Below are 18546 nucleotides of genomic sequence, written 5' to 3' on the forward strand. Positions count from 1 at the left end.
ACAAAAAAAAATGCTAAAATCTAATCATTATTTTTTTCAAAAAATCTCACAGTAGCAGTGTTTCAATACTGTTTTTCTATGTTGAAATAAATTAATTAACACCATCAAAAACTACCCAAAATCTTGAAACTGCCTAATTTTATTAAAATCTGGCTAAAAATTATGTAATTTTAATTTTAAAGAAAAATTGGAAACCTTGTAAGGCTTTAAAAAATTGACTATGAACCAAAGGTAACATAGAATTTTTCAGAAATCAAAACGGTTTAAAAGCCATGCCATGGAGGACCCTGAGTGGATGCCTGCCTTCCGTTGGAGATGGGGTAGTCCACCTCCATGAACCTGTCCTTAAATTATAAACAAGCGCTACTTCTGGTTCTAGTTTGCCAATGTAACAGTTCCACCATGGTAAGAGGCAGAGGTGATCCCCTACCCCTATGCAATCAAAGCATTCATCCATGCTGGGCAAAACGTTAATCCTAAAATCCTCCCACGGCGGTCTCCCACTCTCCTCCAACCTTATAGTCTTAAATTCCTCCCATATCGATTCAGGCACCCTTGCAATCTCCTTCCACGTCCAGGGCGATGAACCGATTGGGGCGCGGCGGTGGTCACTCTCAAACTCCCAAATACGAATCCCTTCTCTCATCGCTGCAACGACGAGTAGCCGCGACCCGCATGTGACAAGCCGAGGTGAGGAGAGCCGATCATTAAGCAGCTCTTCAGGGAAGGGCGCAAGGAGTAGGGGCACCGGCGTTTCTGCGTCTCTAGTAACATTTGACGGCATGCTGAAACCCACAATACCCAACGGTTCCTGAGGAAGGTGCCCTAAAATGTAGAACGCACCATCGCAATAAACCATACGGCGTTTGACTGTAAAATTCTGTACCTCGAAGAATCTCAAGTCAGGCGGAAGACGTCCCGCGATATTCCATGTCATTTCACTGGAATCGTAGAGTTCCACTAAACATCCTGCCGCCCTGCCGGCTTGCCCCAACACCACCACTTTAAAAATGTTTTCCGGTTGCCCGTCGCCATCAACCACGATTGACTTATCGATAATGGTCGTTATCAATGACATGGGGGCAAGCTCGATGAAAGTCCCCGTATAAGGATTGCAAACGCGAATATCGGGGTGCACATACGTTCGTAGAAAGATCTTGAAGTTCACCAAGAGTAAGCCTGCCGCTGATGATCTACAGGTGACTTCAACATCGCCGACGCGGGGCCCTAGTTCCTCTGTTAGGAAACCAAGGGAGAAGCAGGGTTTCCATGTCCATTTGTAGAAGTCGAAAGCCAAACAAGGAATTTCCGCACTCGAAGAGCAGAGTAGCAAACATGGCCGCTGGTTTATGGGTGTCTCTGCCCATATACTGGTTAAGAAGTATTTAGATGAAAGGATAGCGTTCCATTTTTGGCACACTCTCCGATACCTGTAGACAAATTCCACGGGGAACCATGCAAATATACTCCTTTCCAAATCTTCAGGAAAATCGTTCCAGTCAAAATCAGCAGCTTCCCTTTCCATTTTTGTTTTGCTGCAACCTTGTGAGAACTGAATTAAATGTAGATAAATGCTTTGGTGGACGTTTGGAACTAGCTAATGTGATTTATCTTGAGGGCAAAGTGAAAAAATCATACAATCTTTAAGAATAAATAGCAGAGATGCATCATAACCCTAGCCGACATCATAGCTCTAGCCGTTGAAAAACTAGCTGTTGAAAACTACAGGTTGGAGATAGTTAAATAGGTAAATAGAAATTTAAAAAGTTAGAATGGTATTATTTAATATTTTAGTTCTTTTAAATATAGTTATAAATTAGTTGTTATGATAAATAATCTTAATAAGTTGTTAAGAAAGTTAGAATAAATTCTTTAATAAAAAGAGGATGGGAGATTACATAATAATAAAATAAAAATAGTTGTTATATAATTTTAATTAATAATTAGTCTATAAGGTTAAGAGTAGGATTCAAAATATTCTAAAAGGGATAGGAAGAAACAGATAAGAGGATCATAAGGAGAGGGCCGGAATCCAACTCTTACTCAATTTCCAACCATCATCTCTGTTGATATTTCCAGCATTTCTTTCAATTTCGATCGCCTCCCGAAGCTTCCTATGGTGGAAATGATCAACCCTAGCAATGATTATGGAATCCTCAATACAAACATGGTGTTTCAATTTCTCCCCATGCTCAGCTAGAGCCGAAGAGCGGGAAAGATTGTGTCTTATATCTGCAGCGTGCTCATGGATCCTTTGGTTAATTAATTGACCCGTTTCTCCAATATAAGGAATACCACAGGAGCATGGAACTAGGTAAACTCCTTTCATGTCATTCGGGTTGATAGGGTCCTTAACCGAACCAAGAGAATTTATAATGGTCCCCAGAGGTTTGAACGAAGGGGAAACATTATTCCTTCTAATGATATGGGTAATCCTATCTGTGGTCCCTTGAATAAACAAGAGATGAACCTTCGAGATAGGATCAACAAAAGGTCCTTTACAGGCTCTTTGAAAGGTCTTGAGGCTATGAGTTTTGTTGTACCCATTAATTTTAAAAAGTTCAAGGAGATGAGATTGCTCCTGCTCTAGGTGGTTTTCATCAGAGATTCTCAGACCCCAGGTAGCCAAGGTGCTGAGAACACCAAATTTTTGAGTAGGAAAATGATGAGAGCTAGCATGAAGGTATTGTTCTGTGTGAGTTCTTTTGCGAAAAACTTGTTGAGAAACGAAACCATCATTCATTCCAGAGAGGAGAATGTCAAGGAAAGGAAATCATCCATCCACCTCAACTTCCATCATGAACTTGATGGATTCAGATTGGGAATTAAGGTGGTTCAGAAACAGATCCAACTTCTCACGACCATGGGGCCAAATGACGCAAGTGTCATCAACAAACCTCTTCCACTTCTTAGGGCAAAATTGAGCTGAGGATAAAGCCTTGGACTCAAAATCTTCCATAATAAGTTAGCAACAATAGGGGAAATAGGGGAACCCATCGCAACACCGCATGGTTTCTCATAGAATTCACCCTCGAAACTAACCCTAGGTTATGATGCATCCTTGCTATTTATTCTTAAAGATTGTATGATTTTTTCACCTTGTTCTGAGGATGAACCACATTAGTTGGTTCGAAACGTTGACCAAATCTTAATGATGTCATTAATCCAAAAGACATTTATCTACAATATGGATCTGAAAAGTCTCATATAAACCAAATTTAAGCGATGAGGAAGTTGCAATGAAATTGTTTTATGTATGGATGGTCATGACCCATACCCTTTGATCAAGCATTCACGTCTTTTAAGGTTAATTAAAATTGCTAATTATATATTTATTTAAGGTTAGATTATTGCAATAATAGACTATTTTTAGGTGGTCTTATAGATTATTTTTTAATCCGGTGGACTGTAAAATATCATTCATTATTTTTAAGTGATCTAATAATTTATTTTTTAATCCATTTGTAAACCTTAAAATGTTATTCATGTACTACTAATAATAATAGAGTCATCTTAATCTTTCACTTTCTTGAAGTGTTATAATCACAAAAAACAATTATAAAGAAGTTAAGTGAAACATATAACTTTCTCATTGTCTCTTTAACTACTGTATCTAAAGTTTGTAGAATTCCATGTGTGAAGTTTCATTTTCACTAAATAAATATTATGGGAAAATTATAAAAAAGATGTACTTAGTTTTTTTTTAATATGTTCATGTATAAATTAATTGTAAATGCATTAATTATTTGTAAGTGATCTCATAAACTATTTTTTAATATGATAAATGTTAAAATATTATTCATGCACTAATGATAATAATAATGGAGCCATCTTGATCCTTCACTTTTTTGAAGTGATATAATCGCTAAAAACAATTATAGGGAAGTTAAGTGAAACATATAACTTTCACATTGTTTCCTTTGCTACCGTGTCTAAAGTTTGTTGGATTCCATATGTGACGTTTCATTTTCACTAATGAACATTATGGGAAAATTATAAAAAATGTAATTAATTTTTTTTTAATATTGTTCATGTATTAATTATTTTTAAGTGATCTTATAAATTATTTTTTAATCTCATAGATGTTAAATATTATTCATGCAATAATAATAATAATAATCAAGCCATCTTAATTCTTCACTTTCTTGAAATGTTATAATCACTAAAGACAATGTCACTTTCTTGAAGTGTTATAATCACTAAAAACAATTATAAGGAAGTTAAGTGAAACATACAACTTTAGCATTATTTTCTTGGCTACCGTGTCTAAAGTTTGGAAGATTCCATATGTGAAGCTTCATTTTTACTAAATGAAGATTATGGGAAAATTGTAATTTTTTTTTTAATTAACATGAAGTAATAACAAATTATTATAAATAAATAATAAATATTAAAAATATGAAAAAAATAAATAAATTATATATATATATATATATATAGAGAGAGAGAGAGAGAGAGAGAGAGAGAGAGAGAGAGGCTCCTTTCCTTCAGAGCATTAATAATTTGACAAAACTTACACCTCACATAACAAAATCTATAGTCGGAATAACATCTATCAAAATAGAGTGGCTAATTGAATATGGGAGGGTTTTTAGGCCGGGACCGTCTGCAGTCAAGCTCAAAAGATGCAGTATGGTTCCAGCTTCTCCCACCATAACAAACCCGCTTCTGTTGCACATCCCATAGCCCACCTCAGATTCTCTGACGAGCACGATCACATGCGACATTTTCTTGCTGAAGGTTTGTTTTTTAGCTAAGTTGTATTACGCCCACCACTATCGCCATTACATTTATAGCTATAGGAGCCCCATCACCCCTGTAGGCAGCTGACGCAAATCGGTTGTGACAGTTATGGAAGAATTAACAGATTATTCGGCGGATTTGTTGGAGGACATGCCTATCTGGACACAACCACATTCTTCTCCGACTGGTTTTTTTTCCTTTGACAACTAACTTTCCGAAGTCGTCGACGCTTTTCCCTCCATATCCGACACCAAGGTCTCCTTTGTAAGCCTCCCGGAAGATGCCCCATCTCTGCCAGACCTTATCTCTCAGCCCTTATCGCCTTCCTCGCTTAGTTTCATGGACATCCCACCAAACCCTAGCGATCAAACCCTATTGGAGGTCTTGGTTTCGAATCCGCCATTGACTGATTCATGCAACCCTTTAGTGGACCACCTCTCAGCTTCAAAATCTCCTGTGTCCGCCCCAATCACTCCTCTGACCTCATCCACTCCTTAATCCAAAATGGATCCAAAAACCCTATAAGTCCTCAAAATATTTCAAAATACCAAAACTATCACATAAGGATAAACTCTTAAAAAGGTGGATAACACTATCGGGAGGCAAAAGCATAGAGAAATCATTGAAAAATAGAGTATCAGTGGTTTAAAGCAAATTTGCATAGGAGCCGTCGGATCTGGCCAATCAACGGTCTATATCCGATTGGCGAATCACAATCGACGGTGGCAAAGGGAGGTTATCGGTGGAGACCACCAAAAATACACGACAGTGATCACCGGGGTCAATGAGGACCATCAGTCAAGTGCGCAGATCGATGGCCCACGTTGCATCGCAATATCGCATCAGAAAACCACAGTGGATCGATTACAATCTGCCCGATATGTGATTGTGATCGATCGCATCGGAACATTTCAATGGAGCGGGGCCGATAATAAGTATGAATGCAATAGCCAGACCCGATAAAGATTATGAATGATATTTGATAACATTTAAAGTCCGAGAAATAGGGTTTTCCTTTGTATTTTACATTTTCGTTAAATAAATGAAATGCAAAGGAAAAGGCGTCGATGCGATATTACAAAATTGAAAGGGTTTATCAATGCTGTTATATATGATTTCAAGTCCGATAAAGCCATTTTTCGGGGTTTTTCAATGTTTTTAATGTATTCTCAATAAAAAGGGAAATCACAATATGAGCAGGATTTCAGGTGGGCCAAGGGCGTAAGTGGTTTGGGTCGGGCTCCACTCGATTCCATATAATGGCTGCCTTGTTTCTAGGCTGCGGAAAGAGAAAACCACCCTCATCGGGCGGTTAACCCCCATACGAAAAGGCCGCCCGAAATGAACCACAGCCGTTGGATCCGGATCTCCCAGATCAACGGTGGAGATGCGATGCCAGTATACAGGTGGGACCGATAGGATTATAAGGTGGATTTATGGATATTTGAAGTCCGATAGACAGTATTTGGTGGAATTTTCCTGTGTTTGAATGTGTTTCTCTATGTAAACAGAAAATGACAAATTTTGGGATTTCAACGCCTGATGACCCGTTACGTTATAGTACAGGTGGCCACCATCTGTAGAAGAATTTAGCAATGATTTCTAACGCTCATAAAGGGATCTGAGCGGACAAAATTCGGGAAGCCAGAGAGCCCGAGAAGATGAAATGAACAAATAGCACAGATTGGCTTTAAAGCCACAAACAAAGAGAAAACAGATACAAGCAGTGCTGAGAAAGAGTAATAGAGGCAGAGAGTCAGTGAGGAGAGTCTGTGTACTCAGAAGAAACTTGGGGGATCCAAGTAAAGACTTATTGTTTTGTATCTGTTGTGTGAGGCTCAAATTGAGCTCACTATTGTAAAACTCTGTTTTTGAAGACATAATAGAGAGGTCACCACTAAAGGCTGGACTATGAGACATAGCCCAGGAGTGTTGGGTGAACTCCTTATTAAACTTGTTGTGGTTATGTGTGTTGTTTATTATGTTCTTTAACTGCTTCATTGTTCATGTATTTCGCAATCTTATCGATCCATTGCACAAAGTAACATAGCCAAATCCATGCACATGAGTCTATAATACCTTAATAATTATTTAAGATCTCATTATCAGATCAAGTGGTATCAGAGCTTTAGGTTTGCTAAGGTTAGACAAGCTTGTGCCAGATTGTTGAATGCTAACTAGGTCAAAGCTCAAATTAGGAGAAGGAGAACTGGTTGAGACTAACCCAGAAATTGGAAGAGTCTATCTTGGGAGGAAAATGGCAGAAGAAATTCCCTTGGAATCAGACTCTTAGTTCATGGACAGTTTCATGATCATGAGAGCCATGGTAGAAAAGATGTATCGAGAATTTAAGAAAGGTCAAAGTGAAGATACTTCAGCCTCCAAACAGGACAAAGGAATAGAGGAACCTCTTCTAGATAGCCATTCAAAAGGAAAACGGAAAGGAAAAGAGCCTCCTCTATCAACACCTCATTCTAGCCCTTTGATTAAATTATATGTAAAATTTGATTTGCCAATCTATGATGGAGAGTTGAATGCAGAAAATCTAGATAACTGGATTAGGCAGATTGATGTGTATTGCAGGGTGCAGAACATCGATTCAGAAAGGAGAAAGATTCAGCTGGCCAACCTTTGCCTTGGAGGAACTGCCCTAGTGTCATGGGAAGGCAAGACACAAGCTGATTTGAAGAAGCATGGTAAAATTCTTTCTACCTGGAGTGAATTTGTTTCTGCCATTAAAAAAAAATTCTATCCACTAGCTTATATGCAGCAAGCAATGATGAGTTGGCAAACTCTTCGCCAGCTAAAAGGGCAAAGTGTACAAAGCTATACCCAAGAATTTAGAAAAAGAGCTTTAATTCTACGCATTTCTCTAGACTCACTTGAAACTTTGTTGAAGTATATAGGTACTCTACGCAGCTATTTGAGGCACACCATTCTCATGTTTAACCCCACTAGCATAGATGAGGTATCCGTTCAGGCTACACATCTAGAGGCTAGAGGCAAGAATGTGAACCCAGAGATTGGGGGATCATCAAAACCCACTGCAAGCAAGAACAAGGAAGAGAGGAAGCAGAAATGGAAATAGAGCAAGGCAAATGTTGTACAGGAAGATAAATCTTCATGCACTCACTGCAATAAGGATGGACATGATGATGAACATTGCTGGTCTTTGCATCCAGACCCAAAACCCAAGAAGTTCGATGGAAAGAAGAAGAAGACTGTTGTTGCTATTCATAAAGATTTGGGGTTAGACTCAGGTGATGAAACAATAGTCATAGCTGCAGGTATAAAAGGTAAAAATTCTGAAGCATCTACTAGTAATTCTACACAATCTATTGATAATGAAGACAATGAGAGGAAAAGACATGAGATTTTTTCATATTAGAGTTATTTCCAAGCATCAAAATATTGATACTTTATTTGATAGTGGTTGACAAGTAAACTTGATTTCTGAAGCAATTGTAAAGAAGTTGGGACTACTAACCACACCTCACAAGAAGCCATATCCATTAGGTTGGGTATGTGATAAAGCATAGCTACAAGTGACTAGACAATGCAAACTTAGGTTTGCTTTTGGGTCAGCTTTTGTAGATGAGGTTGAGTTAGATATAGTTTCTTTGGATATATGTGGTATTGTTTTAGGAAGTCCTTACTTGTATGATAGAAAAGCTATTTTCTATAGAACTAAAAATAAGTATCAACTCACAAGAGATGGAATAGAATATATTGTAAGAGCTCAACAGCTCAAAAATAACTACACTCTCATTAACTTAGGGCAGATGAAAAGAATTGTAAATTCATGAAAGCAATTTTTACTAATGGTTGTAAAGGAAAAGACCCCTGATAAAACCAATGTATTTGAAGGCTGTGATGCTAAACAAAAAGCTAATTTAGAAAAATTTGTTTCAAAATATGATATCCTTTTTCAAGAACCTAAAGGTCTGCCACCCAAAAGGGAAATTGTAGATGATATTCATTTGCAACAAGATGCTCCATTGCCTAACATCGGAATGTATAGGTTATCCACTTTCAAGAATTCAGAAATCAAGAAGCAGGTACAAGAGCTGCTCGAAAAATGGTTCATAAGGCCAAGCACATCACCATGTAGATCTCCAATCATATTGGTGAGAAATAAAGATGGTTCGTGGAGGATGTGCATTGACTACAGAACACTGAATAAAATAATGATCAAGAATCGTTATCCTCTTCCTCACATAGATGATCTATTAGATCAGTAGAAAGAGGCTGTATACTTTTTCAAGTTGGACTTGCGCAGTGGCTATCATCAGGTCAGAGTAGCAGAGCAAGATGCATGGAAGACTACTTTCAAAACAAAGCAAGGGTTGTATGAATGGCTAGTTATGCCTTTGGGCTTAATTAATGCTCCGGCCACTTTCATGAGAGTAATGAATGATGTACTCAGGCCTTTTATTGATGATTTTGTAATTGTATATTTAGATGACATTCTTGTTTTCAGTAAAACATGGGAAGAACATTTGAAGCATGTAAAGCAGACACTAGATGTTTTTAAAAGAGAAAATCTCTATGTTAAATTATCAAAATGTGAATTTAGAAAAACATCTTTGAATTATTTGGGTCATATTGTAGGGGGTGGGGAATTGAAGATAGATCCCTATAAGGTTGAAGTCATTGTGAACTGGGCTAAACCCAAATTTGCTACAGAGGTTAGAAGCTTCCTAGGAGCATCACAATATTGAAGAAAGTTTATTGCTAACTTTTCCATGATTACAGCTCCCTTACATGCTTTAAGAAGATTGAAAAAGGTGTTTCAGTGGGGAGGCAAACAGTAGAAAGCCTTCGACACCTTGAAAGAAATTATTAGTATAGCACTAGTACTAGCATTGCCAGATCTTCAAAGACCATTTGAGATTGAAATAGATGCCAGTGACTATGCCATGGGAGCAATGTTAATGTAACATGGTAAACTCATATGTTATAATTTTGAGACATTTAATTCTACAGTAGTTAATTATCCCACATATGATAAAGAATTTTATGCATTAGTATAGAGTGTGAAAAAGTGGAAGCATTACCTAATGGGCAAAGAAACAGTACATACTAATCATCAACCACTTCAATATTTACACTCACAAACTAAATTTCAGCAATCAAGACACTATAGGTGGATGGTTTTTCTACAACAGTTTCATCTTGTCATCAGATATAAGAAATGCATACACAATAAGGTTGCAGATATGTTATCCAAACCAATTATAAATGCATCTACTATACTTAAGCATAATTCAGTATTGCATGAAAGCTACATTGAACAATATGCTCAAGATGTATATGCAACTTTAAGTCATAGAAAACAAGTAGAAGAATTGGATTATCATGTTAAGGACCAACTCTTATATCATTTAGGAAAGTTATGCATTCCTCAAACTGAAAGAGTTAATATAATCCGAGAAGCACACACTTCTCTAATATCAGGTCATTTTGGTGCAAGTAAAATAGTTGCACAACTGCAAAGATTTTGTTATTGGCCAAGAATGCATGAAACAATTTCTAGATATATTAAAGGGTGTACCATGTGTGCTAAAAGCAAGCCCAGCAATAGAAAACTAGGCTTGTACACTCCACTTCCAGTTCCTTCTCATCCTTGGGAAAGTGTTTCCATGGACTTTGTTGGGGGACTGCCAAAGTCTAGAAAAGGTCATGACTATTTATATGTTATTGTGGATAGGTTTAGCAAAATGTGTATTTTAATACCTTGTAACAAGTAGATTACAACTGAACAAACAACAAAGTTGTTCTTTCAATGGGTTCATTTTGGGTTACCCACTTCTATTGTCTCTGATCGAGATTCCCGATTTGTTGGGAATTTTTGGTCAAGTCTATGGGAGTTAATGAACACCAAATTGAAGAAGAGCACAACATTCCATCAACAAACAAATGGCCAAACAGAGGTGGTCAATAAGACAGTGATCCAGTTGCTCAGAGGCTATTGCAGCAAGCATCCCAATCTTTGGGATTAACATTTATGTTATGTGCAACATGCTTACAACCGTGCTAAACATTCTTCTACACAAAGATCTCCTTTTGAGACTTTTTTTGGTTTTATACCAAGGCCTCCCTTGGATTTTATCTTTAGTAAAGACATAGTAGTTGATGGACACAATGATGTGGACAAAGCAACCAAGTTCATTGAACAGATCCAAGAAATTCACCAGGCAGTGCAAGAATAGCTAGAAAAGAGCCAAGCTAAGTACAAGGCAAGGCATGATAAGCATCGAATTGAGCATAGCTTCCAAGTTGGTGATCAAGTTTTGCTGTACATCAGCAAGGACATAATGCAAGGTGAAGGTAAGAAGTTGAAGCCAATAAAGTATGGGCCTTTCAAGATACTTGAGAAAATTGGTGAGAATGCTTTTCGCCTTGATTTGCCAGCTTACATGCACATCTATTCAGTAGTTAATGCAGAGAACTTGAGACTATTTGAACCTTCATTGATTGAATATCCCGAAGAGCAAAGTCAGTTTCCTTCTATTGATGATCTGTTGCCTTAATATCTCAATGAGTTGCAGGAAGATACAGTTTTGGACAGGAAGGTGAGAACTATGCGTAGAGGGGATGTTGAGTACCTTAGAATTGGACTCAAAGGTTCAAAACCAAGCAGTACAAGATGGATAGAGATTGGATAAGTGAGGAAGTTGTATCCTCACTTGATTGATGCTTAAAAACCAACTTTTGGTGGTCCAAAAGCCTTTTCAGTGGGAAGGCGTGATCCAAAATGGATCCAAAAACCCTCTAAGTCTTCAAAATATTTCAAAAGATCAAAACTATCGCATAAGGAAAAACTCTTAAAAAGGCAGATAACACTATCAGGAGGTAAAAACATAGAGAAATCATTGAGAAATAGAGTATTGATGGTTTAAAGAAACTTTGCATAGGAGCTGTTGGATCTGGCTGATCAACGGTCCAAATATGATTGGTGAATCGCAATCGGTGGTGGAAAAGGGAGGCTATCAGTGAAGACCACCAAAAATATGTGACAGTGATTAGCGGGGTCAACGAGGATTTTCGATCAAGTGCGCAGATTGACGGTCCACGTTGTATCGCAATATCACGTCGACAAACCACAGTGAAGTGATTACAATCAGCTCGCGGCATGTGCAATATGTGATTGCGATCAATTGCATCGCAATATTGCATTAGAACATTTCAATGGAGCAGGGCCGATAATAACTATGACTGCGATAGCCAAACTCGATAAAGATTATGAATGATATTTGATAACATTTCAAGTCCGGGAAATAGGATTTTCCTTTGTATTTTCCATTTTCTTCAAATAAACGAAATGTAAAGGAAAAGGCGTCGATGCGATATTACAGACCAAAAAGGGTTTATCAATATTGTTATATATGATTTCAAGTCTGATAAATCCATTTTTTGGGGTTTTTCAATGTTTTTAATGTATTCTCAATACAAAGGGAAATCACGATATAAGCGGGATTTCGGGTGGGCCAAGGGTAGTAAGTGGTTTGGGCCGGGCTCTGCCCGATCCCATTCAATGGCTACCACGTGTCCAGGCTGAGGAGAGAGAAAACCACCCTCATCAGGCAGCTGACCCCCATACGAAAGGGCCACCCGAAATAAACCACAACCGTTGGATCTGGATCTCCCAGATTAATGGTGGAGATGCGATGCCGGTATACAAGCGAACCTGATAGGAGTATAAGGTGGATTTATGGATATTTGAAGTCTGATAGAAAATGTTTGGCAGACTTTTCATGTGTTTGAATGCATTTCTCTGTGTAAGCAGAAAACGACCAATTTTGGGATTTCAATGGCCCGAATACCCATTCCTTTACAGTACAGGTGGCCACCATCCCTGGAAGCGTTTAGCAATCATTGCTAATCCTTAGAAAGGGATCTGAGCGGACAGAGGTCGGGAAGCCAGAGAGCCCGAGAAGGTGAAATGAACAAATAACATAGATTGGCTTTAAGCCACAAACAGAGAGCAAACAAAGACAAGCAGTGCTGAGACAGAGTAACAGAGACAGAGAGTCAGTGAGGAGAGTCTGTGTACTCAGAAGAAACTTGGGGGATCCAAGTAAAGCCTTATTGTTTTGTATATGTTTTGTGAGGCTCAAATTGAGCTCACTGTTGTAAAACTCTATTTTTGAAGACATAATAGAGAGGTCACCACTGAAGGCTGGACCAGGAGACATAGCCCAGGAGTGTTGGGTGAACTCCTTATTAAACTTGTTGTGTTTATGTGTGTTGTCTATTATGTTATTTAACTGCTTCATTTCCTATGTATTTCACAATCTTATCAATCGATTGCACAAAGTAACATAGGCAAATCCATGCACATAAGTCTGTAATACCTTAATAATTGTTTAAGATCTCATTATCAAATCACTCCTCCACTGGGCAACCTCACAGGAATTTCCCCCATTTCTGGCATTTTTGCCTCTGTGCCATTGATGACTCCACCCTGGATCTAGGTTTCCCCCACACTCGACGGTAGCACAGTAGCACACCAAAGCAGAGCACACTAAAGCAGAGAGAACAAGGGCATCTAGGAAGAAGAAGTTCCTCAAGATAAAAGTCTGTGAGATCTTCCTCAAACTGACTAAGGACACATAGCTACTCGACTCCATGGATACAACTGAGAAGGTTTTAGTGGGTCAAGTTAGAGGCAGACATTACAGTATAGAGAGGATACCACAATGGGCATCTAAGGTTTGGGGCCATCACTTGAATGACCCTACTTTCGTACAGACCTTTGTAAAAGGCTGGTTTTCTCTACGTTTTGACAAGTTGGAACACACCAATTGGGTGCTCTCCATGATATGGCATATTGATCAGGCGTTGGTTCTTCTGCGAATATGGACTCCCCTGTTCAATCCAGAACAAGAACGGGTGGATGTTGGCCCCCTCTAGGTCCACCTCCCTAGTTTACCATTACATTTTTGGACGGAGGATGTTTTTAGGCGCATTGGAAATGCCCTGGGTACCTTCTTAACATTTGATAAATCCTACCAGACCACTAAGCATATGGCATATGCAATGATATTGGTGCATATGGATACTAAGGATGGTCTGCTAGAGCATATCAACATTCAGTGGAGAAATTCCACTAGGAGAGAGACTCTTGACTATGAGGAAGTCCCTTTTAGGTGCAGGAGATGCCACAAAGTTGGGCATTTATTCAAGGACTGCCCTCTCAATGGACAAGAAAACAGGAAGGAACTTGGAAATGAAACACCGGTTCAGGCATCGCCGAAGTATGGGGAACAACCCCAACATGTTAATTCAGAAGTCCAGGCGGAACCTTCAGCCAAGGAAGCGGAACCCTCATAGCCTATCCCAAAAAAGCAAGGCAGACGTCCGCATAGACCACCTTCTCCTCCACACTAGATCCAAGGCGGCTGCCGGGGATGCAGACACTTCCAGTAAGTGCATTTCCACATCCTTTTGCTCACATTTAAGCTCTTATGTTCTTGATTTTATTATTTCAGCCCCTGGAATTGGTTTGGGATCAACTGCCCTCCCCTCGTCCTCTATCCCTTTGTCCTGCCCTCTTGGTTCCCCCCTTTCCTCTTTCTCCCCCACCCCTCCCATGCTTTCTACATCACTTTCACTTCCTCCACCTGCATCTATCTCTGGTCTCCCCTCCATTGGGTATATGACCCGATCTAAGACTAAGATTCAGGCATCGGACCATGTCAAGCTCGACCTCGTCCCCTCCCCTCTTCCGCTTAAGATCCTGTGTGGTCGACCTTCCTCTCTTACGAAAGCACAAAGCCTGGTTGGAGATGAGATTGCATCCGGTAGACAGGCTACCATCCTTGAGGTACTTAGCAAAATAGATGCCCCCATAGCGCCCACCCCATGACGATTGTCTCATTTAACTATAGAGGGCTAGCTAGGCCCGATAAAAAATTAGCACTTTGCCGGTTACTTGCTGCCAACCCTTTATATATCATATTCTTACAAGAAAATCTTGGACCTGATGATGCCATATCTCACACCCTTGGAACAATGCTACCTAGATGGGCATTTACTTCTCTTGATGCCCATGGCAGATCTGGGGTTATAGCAATGGGATACAATTCATGCTCCATAAAACTACTCAACTGTTGGGGAGGGTCTAGGCACATCAGAGTAGATATAGACTCAGCAGATCTAGGTATGGATTTTTGAATCTTCAACATTTATGGACCATGTCACCACAGGCCTGATTTCTGGGACAAATTACTGGGATCTGACATTTTACAAATGGACATTATCATTTTGGGTGGAGATCTTAACTTCTCAATCGGCCACTATGAATCCTGGGGTCATCAAGCACAAAGAGATCCTCTTTCGGAATACTTTGAAACTACTTTTGAATCCCACCATCTGATAGACATCCCCTCTACAAAGATCCAAGCAACTTGGAGGAACAATAGGACAGGGGATGATAACTTGGCTCGTAGATTAGATCATTTTTTGGTCAAGGAGAATTTATTGGAATATGGCTACAATATCAAACAATGGGTGGGATCGGGAGGTATCTCCTATCACCTACCAATATACATCGAAATAGATGGGGGTCGGGCTAAACCCAAAGGTCCATATAAATTTTTCTCAGCTTGGCTGCAGGAAGCCTCTTACATTCATATGGTCACAGACTTTTGGATGTCCAACCCACCTGGGGCTGGGGGGAACATTATAAATAGTTTCGTGCACAATCTCTTGAAGCTGAAGAAGCTGTCCAAAATTTGGGCACACAATAAAAGAATCTTGGATGATCAATCCCTAAGGTAGATCGAAGCTGACATAACAGCATTTGAAAACAATCATGGAGGGATATACAGATCAAATGAACATAAGGATAGGATCTCCTCACTTTACATAGCCAGAGGAAAAATTATTAAGGACCGTGAAGAAGTCTAGAGACTGAGAAGTAGGGCGATTTGGATGCAGGAAGGGGATGATAATACTAAGTTCTATCACAAATATACCAATGGGAGGAAGGCTATTAACACAATCTGGTAGCTAAATGATGATCATGGACATTCTGTCAACACCTTCTCGCATCTGGCATCATTGGCAACCTCATATTTCAAAAAATCTACAATGCTCCTTGGGAAGTAAACCTGGCTGAAATTATTCAAGTGGCGCAGCTCTTCCCACGATTTGTGGATCAAGAGGAGGAAAGGGAACTAACAAAGGAAATCTCTCTAGGAGAGCTGGAAACCACTCTCAAGTGGTTCAAAAAAGATAGAAGCCCTGGGCCAGATGGATGGACAATTGAGTTCTTCTTGGCTTTCTTTGAGACTCTTGGCACAGACCTCCTAAAAGTCATAGAGGATACCAGGATAAATGGAAAGCTGGTTGCTTCTCTCACCTCTACTTTTATTGCGCTCATCCCCAAATCAGACAACCCAACCTCATATGATGAATATAAGCCTATTTCACTGTGTAACTACATATACAATATCATAGCGAAGATTATTGCAAATCGGATGAGGTCCATACTTTCCAAGCATATTTCACCTAAACAATTTTCCTTCCTACAAGACCATCAGATTCATGAGGCAGTGCTCTTCATATCAAGAAATGCAAAGGTATGATCCTTAAAGTTGACCTCTCAAAGGCTTTCGACAGAGTAAACTGGTTATATATTAGAATCTTGTTAACTCATCTGGGTTTCCCATTCATGTTTATTAAATGGATCATAAGATGCATTACTAACATACCCTTCAGTGTCCTGGTTAATGGAAGCGAATCGCCCTTCTTTTATTCAGAAAGAGGTATTCGATAGGGTTGCCCTCTGTCACCATTACTCTTTCTCCTAATCATGGAAGGACTCAGTAGACTTATCAAAGAAGAACACAGAAGGGGCAAATTACAGGGAATTAAAATCACTGAAGACTGTATTCTCACACATCTACTTTTTGTGGATGATGTCTTGATTTTTCTAAATGAAGTCATTGGGGATTTGTCAATCATGAAAGCTACTTTCTCATTATTTCAAGTGGCTACAGGGATGACTATCAATGATTCAAAATATACTTTGACAACGACAGGATGCACACAACATGAGACCCATTTTACATTGAAAAGATTTCGTTTTACCCCTCTGATACTGGAGGAGGGTCTAAAATACCTGGGATACAAGCTAAAACCCTTGGATTACAAAATTTCTCACTAAACTTGGCTCATTGCTAAAATGGAGAAGAGGCTTAACACCTGGTACTTCAAATATCTTTCTAGGGCTCGCAGACTTACGCTCATAAAAAGTGTACTAGAGGCCACTCCGGTCTACTGGATGTCACTAGCTTGGATCCCCAGAGGAATCCTAGCTAGGACACAAGCTCTTTGTTGCAGATTCCTTTGGAAGGGTAGTCATTCGGGAAATATTTTCGCCTGGGTAAAATGGGATGCTCTAAATCTACCAAAAAATGTGGGGCTTGGGGCATTAAGAAGCTAGAGGACTTCTCCTCCACTCTAGTTGCAAAAATCGGATGGCAACTCATTACTTCATCTAGTCTCTAGACTAAGGTGATTGTCTCTAGATACATTACCCTGTTACAGATTATGGACTGGATTAGAAGGCCTCAAAGACTCACTACAAGGATATCGATCATATGGAAGGTTGTGATTAAAGCATTGGATCCCATCAGAGCTGGTCTTACCTGGAAAATTCAATTAGGTTCGGTAGAAAGGGTGGGAATTGACGCTTGGATTAGCTGTGGAAATATGCATAGGCTATCAAATGATCTCATAAATCATCTTCATGCAACAAACATATCCCATCTGAACCTTATTGCGTATGCCGACCATACTACGTTCCTCCAACAAGCTTGGAAATCAGCCCACAGGCTGAACATTCCACATCAATGGATTCAATATTGGAATGACTATATTCGGGCTCTTACTGAAGCTCACAACTGAATAACCAAGGGAGAAGATGAGATTATCTAGGCTTTCTCAAAATCTGGGAGATATACTCCTAAGGAAGGATATCTTGTTCTGACTGAAGACCACATGCACCTGAAGCTTGGTGGAAAAGTCTCTGGAAGCTCAAAGCCCCCCTAAGAAGTAGGCTTCTCATGTGGACCATTCTAAGAAACAAAATACCCACAGGAGATAACCTCCTCAAGCGATCACAACACGAACCATTCTGGTGTTGTCTCTGCAAATGCTGCAATGAATCTATCTCACATTTATTTTTGGAAAGTTTTGCGGCAAAGAATCTCTGGAATACTATCTTACCTTCGGCTGCTCCTCACAATACTTGGGAGGGCGCATCTATCCTTGGGGCATGGAAGAACTAGTGCACCTTTGTCTCCCCTGCCAGGCTACATAATATGCCTCTTCTTATCTGTTGGGCCCTTTGGATCCCCCGGAACAGACTCACCTTCTGGAATGACTCCCCTCACTATCCCTCCATTGTTGCGTTGGCTGATTACTCCCTCAACCCCAAAGATGCACCACCCCCTCAACCGCGCAGCATTATACCTGAGACGATTTATTATCAGAGGTCGTGGGCTTACTTTGAGAACGTTGCACAGGATAATGGGTGTGGCGAGGGTGCCATCGTTCATATTAATTCACATCACTCATACAGTATTATTATGGGATTTGGCAGAGGCACTAATAACTATGCCGAATTATCTGCAACAAAATTTCTCATTCAATTTGCATTGGAGAAAAACTGTAGAGATCTACAAATATTTGGGGATTCAAAAGTTGTTTGTGATTGGCTAAATAAATATTCTAGATGCAATGCTTATACTTCAAGTCATATTCTGGACGAGGCACTGAAATTGATTACAT

At 39.5% G+C, this 18546-nt stretch overlaps 1 protein-coding gene across 1 annotated transcript; it reads right to left on the reverse strand.

The window, feature by feature from the left end:
• Positions 1–253: 253 nt before the first annotated feature.
• LOC149163583 (F-box only protein 6-like) lies at positions 254–1525 on the reverse strand. The gene has a single exon (XM_089429184.1). It carries the CDS (start codon positions 1523–1525, stop codon positions 254–256), a length of 1272 nt encoding a protein of 423 aa, XP_089285310.1.
• Positions 1526–18546: the final 17021 nt, after the last annotated feature.

This window comes from Pinus tabuliformis, chromosome 5_1, assembly GCF_031772625.1.
Source record: "Pinus tabuliformis cultivar Carrire ecotype Pingquan chromosome 5_1, CPIR1, whole genome shotgun sequence".
NCBI lineage: Eukaryota > Viridiplantae > Streptophyta > Pinopsida > Pinales > Pinaceae > Pinus > Pinus tabuliformis.

What these genes read in the sequence shown, in the direction of transcription:
- LOC149163583 (XM_089429184.1), bottom strand. Translation starts at nt 1,525, where the DNA reads ATGGAAAGGGAAGCTGCTGATTTTGACTGGAACGATTTTCCTGAAGAT.